Source organism: Triticum dicoccoides, chromosome 5A, assembly GCF_002162155.2.
Source record: "Triticum dicoccoides isolate Atlit2015 ecotype Zavitan chromosome 5A, WEW_v2.0, whole genome shotgun sequence".
NCBI classification, from domain to species: Eukaryota; Viridiplantae; Streptophyta; class Magnoliopsida; order Poales; family Poaceae; genus Triticum; species Triticum dicoccoides.
Window position 1 is genome coordinate 564279210 of NC_041388.1, and position 9310 is coordinate 564288519.

The 9310-nt window shown below is 51.6% G+C and overlaps 2 protein-coding genes across 2 annotated transcripts; one reads left to right on the forward strand and one right to left on the reverse strand.

Moving 5' to 3' along the window:
* The first annotated feature begins 599 nt into the window (after positions 1 to 599).
* LOC119302846 lies at positions 600 to 2136 on the forward strand. Its single transcript, XM_037579887.1, has one exon. It carries the CDS (start codon positions 834 to 836, stop codon positions 1653 to 1655), a length of 822 nt encoding a protein of 273 aa, XP_037435784.1. The 5' UTR covers positions 600 to 833; the 3' UTR covers positions 1656 to 2136.
* A 1935-nt stretch (positions 2137 to 4071) lies between these two features.
* Positions 4072 to 8537, reverse strand: LOC119302847 (nicotinate-nucleotide pyrophosphorylase [carboxylating], chloroplastic-like). Its single transcript, XM_037579888.1, has 9 exons — positions 8140 to 8537; positions 7171 to 7304; positions 6990 to 7053; positions 6804 to 6886; positions 6614 to 6697; positions 6356 to 6508; positions 6087 to 6263; positions 4762 to 4829; positions 4072 to 4675 (listed from the first exon to the last, which is right to left on the reverse strand). The coding sequence occupies exons 1-9, from the start codon at positions 8387 to 8389 to the stop codon at positions 4579 to 4581; spliced, it is 1110 nt and encodes a 369-aa protein (XP_037435785.1). The 5' UTR covers positions 8390 to 8537; the 3' UTR covers positions 4072 to 4578.
* Positions 8538 to 9310: the final 773 nt, after the last annotated feature.

Here is a 9310-nt window from a genome sequence, read left to right on the forward strand (position 1 = left end):
CGATCTGACTCGACCATCAGAGAAAGGTTGGGACCAACGAAGAAACATAAGCATCACTGATCACCCCATAAATACAGTCTCACAAACAACACCCCAAAAGAATGTCGCAAAATACTACTCCCTCCGTCCGGAAATACTTGTCATTGAAATGGATGTATCTAGATGTATTTTAGTTGTAGATGCATCCATTTTCATCCATTTTAATGTCAAGTATTTCCGGACGGAGGGAGTACAAGACAAGATGCAAAAACGTAAACAACACAGAACTAAAAGAAGAAGAAGAAAAGATGACAACCAAACACAAAGCAAAGCAAAAAAAACATAACCGCAGGCGCCCTTTTTCTAAGCGACGAGGAACCAAACCGCACATATCTTGCGGTTTTGCTTTGAAGTGTGCCCCAACCAAAGCCGCGAGGATGGATGGATGGATGCGTCTCGCGGCGGCACAGCCCCTGCCGTCCGTCCAAGACACGACACGCAACCGCGCGCGCGATCCAGGCCGCCCGCGCCTCGGGGCCGCGGATCCGGCCGTCCGACCCGCGCCCGCCCCCCCTTTATATGCCCCCGGACCCCTCCCCCGGCCCTGCCTACGCCGTCTCTCTGTCCTGTCCTTTCTCCTCCATCTCCAACCTCCCCCCACCCCTCCCCTCCCGAAATTTGGATCAAACGAACTCGCTAAACTTAATCTCATCCTTAAACGCGCGGCGAACGGAATCGGATTTGGGAGGGACGAGGCGTTTGGATCCCATTTTGGGGGGCTAATCGCGGTGGGTAGTGGGTGTTAGGGTTTCGGATCTGGTCGGTTTTTGGTTTGCTTTGGTCCTAATCCGGCGATGAACGGCGAGATGATGATGCGGCCTCCCGTGCCGGCGCCGTACCAGGTGTGGGCGGCGACGCTGGCGCAGCAGCAGCAGCAGCAGCTCCCGCCGGTGGCGGTGGCGGTGGCGGAGGCGCCGCCGGCGGGGTTCAAGCCGGCGAGGCCCGCGTGGAAGCGGGCGGCGCGGCAGCAGCCCGGGTGGAAGCAGCGCAAGGCCGCGGCCCAGGCGCAGGGGAGGTGGGGCGGGTCGGCGGCGCCGCGCAACACGACGTCGTACCTGATCCGGGCCAAGCGGGCGGGTGGCGTGGCGTCGCTGGTGTCGCCGTGCCCCGTGACGCCCGCCGTGCTGCCGACGCCGCGGCTGTCGCCGGCGCGGGAGGTGCTGGTGGAGATGGCCAAGGAGGCGTGGGGCGTCGACGGGTACGGCTCCATGAAGGGCCTCATCCGCCTCCGCCCCCAGGCCGCCGGCCCCGACGCCGGCGACGGCGACGGCGCCGACTCGGGCTCCGGCGAGAGCGACGTGGAGGAGCACGTGGAGGTGGAGCGCCGCCTCGACCACGACCTCAGCCGCTTCGAGATGGTGCAGCTCCCCGCCGCGCCCGCCGGCGAGGACGACGAGGACGATGACGCCCGCGCGGCCCGGCTGGAGGAGGAGAACCTGACCCTCCGCGCGCGGCTCTTCCTGGTGGAGCGCGACATGGCCGACCTCCGCCGCCGCCTCGTCGCCGTGGAGTCCCTCTGCCGCGACCGCCACCGCGACGGCTGCGTCGTGGACGCCGCCCTGCCTTCCCCCGCCGAAACCGACGAGGCGGCCACCGAGGACGCCATGGTACTCTGACGTGGCCGGCCGCCCGCACCGTGCCCTGTACATAGTTCACCGTCCCTTCCTCCTCCCCCCTGTGCAGGCGTCAACAGACAGACAGATGTGAATGAAGAGTAGCCAGCAGCATCAGCATCAGCAGTTCAAATAGCATCCTAGAGCCAGTTATTACTCTTCCTTCCCTCCTTGAATCCCCATAGCAGTCCGATCTGTGGTTGTGTCATCAGGTAGCCAGATCCCCATTCCATGCCCATCATGTAGTCGTAGCAGCATTAGGAAGGAGTCAACCAAACCAATGTTTTCATGTAGATGTACTAGCGGTTAACCGGCGTCAATGGCGGGCACCGGCGAGGAAGACGAAGACGACGCGGGGCCAGCGTTCCTCTAGATCCATCCAGTGCCTGCCAAACTCGGCAACTCCAGTTATTAGTCAGTAGTAGCAGCATTTGTTGTGATTCTGAACATGTTGTTCCATTATTGCATTCCGCATTCTGTACCATTCTGTGCGCATCCATGCTCACCAAATGCTTGGCCATTGGCAGGGGGCAGGCAGCGGCGGCGAGACCCATGGACGATGGATCCAGCAGCCGTGGGAGTTCTATACTAGTGCTGTTTTAATTTTATTTTATTTAGTTTTTGCTGTGCTGGCGTGCGATTTTGGCGAGACGTGGCGTGACCAGTGGGACTCGCTCCTGTGGATGCGGGGGTGGGGGTGGTGACGGCGTGTTGAATTGCGGCTCGGCTCGGTTGGTCAGGCATGCAGGTCCGGTTAACCATTCCGAACTGGGCGGCGGTGGTGGTGGTGGTGGGGCGGGTCCGAGGAAGAGGATGACCGACCGGGAGGGAGGCGAGTGGTTGGGCATTGGCAATGGCGACGTGGCGACAGAATCTTGGCATCTTGTGTGGAGAAGGTGCTGCCGGGCGAGAGAGCTCTGGGCTATCCAGGAGCTTTTTTCTTCTTCTCGGCTTATTAATGTTTTTTATCATCCGGGTAGCCAATCCGCCGGGTAGCAGCGGAGGACGGTCTGACCGGTGGTACGTTCATTTGAGTGGATTTGATTGAGCTCGCCGTGAGTGACGTAGCGAGTGGACAAAACAGTAGGCTGCAAAGCGCAAAGCGCTGCGCCCACCAGGTACCGGCCGGCCCTCCCTTTTGGGATAGAAATCTCTTCGTTTCCCAACACGTCATACTGATCCGGCTTCTGAACCAAAACTCTGGTAGGCTCACACTTTGCATGCACACGGAAAGCCCAAACTGCACCTACAAATAAATTCGGCGCGGTCAACTCTAAGAAGGAGGAAAAAAAAACAGTCTTATGTTTTAAAACAATGGGCCTCCCCTGTCCACCTGAATCAATCATTAATAATTAATTAAAAAGAGAAGAGGAGCAGCAATCGCTTCCCGTCGGAGATCCCTCTACGCAACAAGAGCATCTAGTCACTAGTCAGTGCAATGCATGCGCGCGTGGGGCGGTAGCAGTTTGCCGTAGATGCGTGCCGTGTTGCGTGGAGTAGCCTCGGGGCCTCGTGGGTTGGGTGGTGCGTTCCTCCGAGGATAGGAGGGGAATCAGAAGCCTGCTCCAACTTTGGCACCCCTGGCGCAGGGCATCGCGGACGTGACGAGAGAATATTAGCAGCATCCTGGCGGATAGCGTGCGTGGTACGGGGAAGATGGAGGAGCTCTCGGCGATGCAGGAGCGAGGGAGCCTTGCTCCGGCTGGAATTTTCTTTCACTTCAGTTAGTTAAAGGCAAAACAAAAACAGACGAATGGAATATTCGTATTCTCCTCCTCCTTTGCAGCTTATTATTCTCTGCGAATCCTTTTTTTCTTTCTCTTTTTGCCGTGGCAGCGTAGGCAGGAGGACCGGGAGGGGGTGGAGCGGACCTGCCACATATATATTGCCCTGTGAAGACGGCGATCCTGGCGACCGACGACGGCACACCGCACACGGCGGGGCAGCTAATAAACACGCCGTCTGTCTGTCGACGCCGCCTTGGTTTGGTTCCAGCCCATCCGATGAACTCGCCGTCAGTGACGTTGCAGCAGAGGCGAATGGGCCAAACAGCCGAGTAGTAGGCCCCACGCACTGCGCCCTCCTCTTCAGAATACGCCACGTCACACGGATGCGGCTTCTCAACCAAACACTGACCATCGTCTCACACGCACAACTCTGCAAGGAAACAAAAAACTCATGCTAATTCTCCGACTGTTTTACAATTTTGTTTACATGTAGACATCCAAGACATTCGGCGTGTCATAAAAGGTCTGTTCATGTAGTCGAAAAATCATACTGTTTGTTTTCAAGGCTTGAAAAAAGTGGTGCATTTAGTCAGATCGACTGCACTCCGTTGTGGACTAAGAGTTTACTAGCAAACCCGTAAAAACACATCCGCAGACTTATATTTTTGGAGAACTCGACCAATTCACCTCCATGCAAAGCCTAAAAACACCACCTTAACAGATGAAAAAGTACAAACTTGACCCTGGTGTTATATCGCTACCCAGAGGGTGGTTTAGTAAAGGTAACAGGGAGACATTTTTGCTCTGTTCCCCATTCCTGATAAACAAGTGTTTTGTAGTGTCACATACAACTTCTTCAACGCCATTTAGCAACAATTTCCACCTGCCTAGTCAACGGTTTAAATGTCTGGCAACGACTGAGAGCTCCTTTTGTTGTATCAGCTTCCAAGCTGGGCATTCAGGCTTATTATTATTGTTGTTGCATTGTACACTGTAGTAACTGTGATGTTGGTCCGAACATCCTTTGCTATATTAGATAGAAAAATCACAGCGCGGTGACGAGCCTGCTGTCGAATGTGAACCGACAAGCCAGCCACGCCAGGCAGAGGAACATCTTGTCCGCTGCAAAGAGCTGCGTTGTACAAGTACAGGAGAACGGGAGGTCAAGTTATTACACAGGTGGGACTCTGCTTGCGTTGTCAGGCACGATTTGTGCGCCTTCCAACTTGAAGAGCCAGCTCGGTGTCTATCTTGAGAGATATGTCGAGCGCCTTCACGGAATGCGTCAACGCTCCACTGCAACGGACCGACAAACTGTCAGAACCACGAAAATGAGAATTAAGGAGCTGTCCGTTAAGAGATTAAGAAAGGTGTATTCATGCCTTGAAATGTATGTAACTCCAGTTTCTCCGATTTTCTTCACCGTATCCATCGTCACATTTCCAGATGCCTGCAGTTGAGAAAAAGGAAAAGAAAACGCTCAACATCCAGCACAACTCGAGTCATATACAGCCTATTTGTAACTCATCTGCTACAGCTAGGAGTCTATCAGAATTAGGGCATACTAGCAGGCGACAACAAAGCAATACCAAGATAGTCACGTTGGAAAGATACCCTTTACTAAAAAAAGGGACAGAGGAACACTGGCGGAGCTACGTTAGGGCCGACCTGGGCCGTGGCCCACCCAGCTTTGGAAAAAATAAATTGATACCTAGGCTCAGACCTCCCAACCCACACCGCTGGAAAGGATGCAACCCATGGCCCAGGAGCTCACTCCTCACACCACGTGGAAACGCAGCACTCGACGACTCAGCAGCCACCGCCCGCCATCACGCAGCAACCGCAGGCCGCCGCCCACCGGCCATGGGGACTGCGACAACACATCAGCCGTCGTCCACTGGCCCACCGCACACAGCAGCAGGGCGATTCGGAGTCGGCCAACCCATGAGTCCATGTGGTCACTAAGGCAACTAAGGCAACACCCCAAAATGAGCTACTTCTTTAATTTGATCCTATCCTATCTCAAGACTCAATCTCTCCAATTTCCCTGAATCACTACAAGCTGCACATATAATTTCTTTGAATCATTCCCAAATTATCTTCCCCTAAATTTCACTTATTGCCAATATGCTAGCATAAATAATTCACTCACTTGTTTACAGATTACAGATGGTAGTATAGGTAGCTATGTGCAAGGCCAGTCAAAATTGTAATGCCTGGCAAATTATATCATATACTCTCTCCGATCAGAATTAATTGACGCGGCCTCTATACGATGTAAAACTTCAATTAATTTGGATCGAAGGGAGTAGTAAATTTTGGCATAACTTCTTTTGTTTATATATTCTCACTTGATCTTCTAACAAATAAGATGAGAAGATATACTGATTAATGCCAATGATCCAGAATTTGAATATTTTTGTGTTCTTTTCATTGTTTTTAAGGCGTCCCGCCTTGGACGCTTAGGCGACGCTTAGGCGATAAGGCGCCCCCCCAGAGCCTTACAAATATACCCGCCTTAGGCGCTTAGGCGTCCGCCTTAGGCGCTTAGGCGTCGCCTAGGCGATAAGGCGCCCCCCCAGCGCCTTAGGTCGCCTTACCGCCTTAAAAACTATGGTTCTTTTTGTCCCGCCCAACAATTTATTTGAAGCTCCGCCACTGCAGGGGAACATGATGGAATTTTGCTCTCAAAAGTTGAACTTCATACCTCGGTCTCAAATCTTCCATTTATCAACTGAACTGCATCTTTGAGCATTGATACATCTAGATCCCCATTCGGAAGAGGGACGACCATATTATCCAACATTATACGAGTTAATGAAGTCTTGTTCTCATCAGTATACTTCAATAAATCTCTAACTTCCTCGAGTGTCCTTGTCTCAACCTGATTCATAGGATATACAAATGTGAATACATGCATGGTAAGTCACAGGGAAAATTTATTTTAGATGGCATATGCAACCACAACCATAATACCTCAACAGGAACTGCAAGATTTTCCTTCTCCAAGAACTGATCAACAGATGTCATTGCATTTGTAATGCCCCCGGCAACAGAAATATGATTATCTTTTATCATAACCATATCAAATAATCCAAGCCTGTGATTCTTCCCACCACCAATTAGTACCTACATACATGTATATCATGTATATCGAGCATGAGCAAAACTGCATCACAACGAAGGGCAAAGAACTAAAAGTGATGAATGGCCACATGAAAAAGGTATGCTTACTGCCCACTTGTCAACCAGGCGTAAACCTGGAGCAGTTTTTCTTGTTTCCAATATGCATGCAGGACGAGCAGCATCAGCCATGGCCTGAATGGAAGTAGGAACAACGACATTCTCATATGAGCAACATAGAAGCAAATTATGACAGAGAAGGGATACCATATATAAGCTACAATAAAATAGCACCTATCACCTTCGTCATTGTAGCGATTCCACTCATTCTTTGCATGAAATTTAGCACAACCCTCTCAGCAACAATGATACTCTGAGCACACCCTTAATATAAAGAATAAAAATGGGGGAGAGAATATTAAGACGGAGTTGACACAACATCATACTGTTAAGTGCTGCTGAATATGGCAAATTCAAGGCATTTTACCATATACTTTGCCAAACTGCAATCCCTTATGCACATAATTTCCATCAGCCTCAAACCATTCAACCTGGAAAATGTCCAAGAAGGAACAACAGGTACAGACCCATAGTCAATATCACATATGATACCTCAATAACCATATCTGCAAAAACAGAAAATGGAGAAACCGATGTGATAGACATACCTTCAACGACGGATCAACTTGGTTAAAAATCATCTCAGCCAGGCTTATGCCTGCAATGACACCATCCTCCTTAGCAATAAAAGTGGCTTCAGCTTTCACATCGGTTGGTATCGTAGCCAAACATGACACATCCCCTAAAGGTGTTGACAGACAGTTAGAACATTATCACAGTGAAAGATGACACATGTATGACCATTCAAAAGCGGGAAAAAGTTTCAGAATCAGAATAGAACAAAACCCAACTTGCATAGCAACTTGTCAAGAAATGACCCAACTGGAGCTTATCCAGTTATCTCCACTTCTTTAGCTAATAGGTCACCGTTTGAGCGAGAACCAATGGTCGCGAGTAGGTTGATTACCAAGAAAGCACCTGACACGACTGGCTGAAAACACAGACTTGGGATGAAAGCAAGGAAACGTAGTGTCTGGTACTGCTTGCTGGAGAGTGAACATCACATATAAGTGGATACAAATTGATCTGATCCATTCAATGTCCTCATTCTTCCATCATCAATGACCTTTTTCTCATGTACAACAACAAGCCAACAGTAACAACTAACAAGTTAGCTAGCTAGACACCTGACCTCTGAATCCTGGTTGCAGCAGCAAATTGGATAACTAAAATGTGGCCTCCTGTCGCAATCAACCAATCTTAGGGTCAGCGGATCGACTGCAGTTTCGGACTAACTCTTAAAACGGCAAGGGCACATCAGAGCCCTGTCACTGCACAATTTCAACTGATAGTGAGTCAGCACCTGGAACTACAGGGCTAGCTTAAGCTGTCGATCACGGAGCACTAACGGGCAATTCGAGCCCAAAGAGGCAGCACACATGAAGAAAAATTCGAGCAGACGCTTTCGCTCAACGATGCGGGACATGAGCACTCGTGCTGAGCACAATTGGCAAATTGGAACTCGGAAGGGACGAACAGGAGGCTAGCACAGGAGTGGAGCGATGCGGGCACGTTACCTCGGTCGCCGGCGTCCTCGGAGAGGGCGAGGGCGATGACGGCGCTGAGGTCGTAGGTGGGGTGCGCCGGCGGGGGCACGGGCGACGGCGCCGGGCGCGCCTCGGCGGACATGGAGGCCGAGGGGGCGGCGCGGGGGCGAGCGGGCAGGCGCAGGCGGGCGCTGGGGCGCGGGTTGCCGGAGGAGGAGGAGGAGGAGGATGGGAGGTGCTGGCGGATGGGCGCGGCGGCGGTGGGAGTCGCGGGCGACATGCGCAGTAGGCGGCCCGGCGGGGAAGGGGCGACTGGGTGGAGGTTGGGGCGCGTGCCAGCGGCGGAAGGGAGGTGCCTTTTTCCTGTGCGTCCGCGGCGCGGGGTGTGGTGCGGTGCGGCTTTGCGTTGAACCAGACGACACACCGGTGGTGCAGGAACCGGCTCCTCTACCGTGCCGCTGGGCACGGCAGAGTGCCGTGCCTTCTTACGCACCAGCGTGCACATTATCTTAACAAGCCCAGCCGTTACCCGATGCATCACGCGGCTGCACAAGTCAACTAATTAACGATTTCCTTGATTCTAAAAAAAACAATTTCCGTCAACTAAAAAAACCAATTAATGATTTTCCGTTGCTAAAAAGCTAATTAACTATTTTTGAACCCCTAAAAAAATACTATTTCCCCTACAAAATACTAATTTACTATTATTGTCTCAAAAGACTAATTACCTATTAGTTAATATACATGAGCAACATGCGCAAAATGAAAACGAACTCATATTATAAAAATGGTTTTATTTGTATTTTTTTGTCTCAATGATTTATTTAAATAATTCTTTTAGCCAATATGTTTGTATCGAAATAGGCCTTCGTCCCACTTTATATATAAAGCAACACCCAAATAGAGTACATGGTCGAATGATACAAGATGGAGGGGCAGCTCCTATACAATGTCGAGCCACCCGCGCCACCATGAGGTCTCCAGGACAAGCGCGACGAGCCCAACACCACAGGTCCGGATCAGGGCGTCACCAATGCCGATGAGAAGAGCAAACGCCCGAGCTACCCGCCGATACACCTCTCGCCGCCCACACGACCGAGAGGGTGCCCACCACGACCACCATGGAGCCCGGGGATGTAGAGAAGCACCGGCGCCCACGCGAGGAAGAAAGAGAGGCCCCACAACAGCAAGCGACGACCAG

Excerpts from the sequence above, each read along its gene's own strand:
- LOC119302846 (XM_037579887.1), top strand. The coding sequence starts at position 834 with ATGAACGGCGAGATGATGATGCGGCCTCCCGTGCCGGCGCCGTACCAG.
- LOC119302847 (XM_037579888.1), bottom strand. The coding sequence starts at position 8,389 with ATGTCGCCCGCGACTCCCACCGCCGCCGCGCCCATCCGCCAGCACCTC. Across the intron at positions 6,887-6,989 it reads GCAGTTTGGCAAAGTATATG|GGTGTGCTCAGAGTATCATT; the intron begins GTAAAATGCCTT and ends CTTTATATTAAG. Across the intron at positions 4,676-4,761 it reads GGAGTTACATACATTTCAAG|TGGAGCGTTGACGCATTCCG; the intron begins GCATGAATACAC and ends GGTCCGTTGCAG.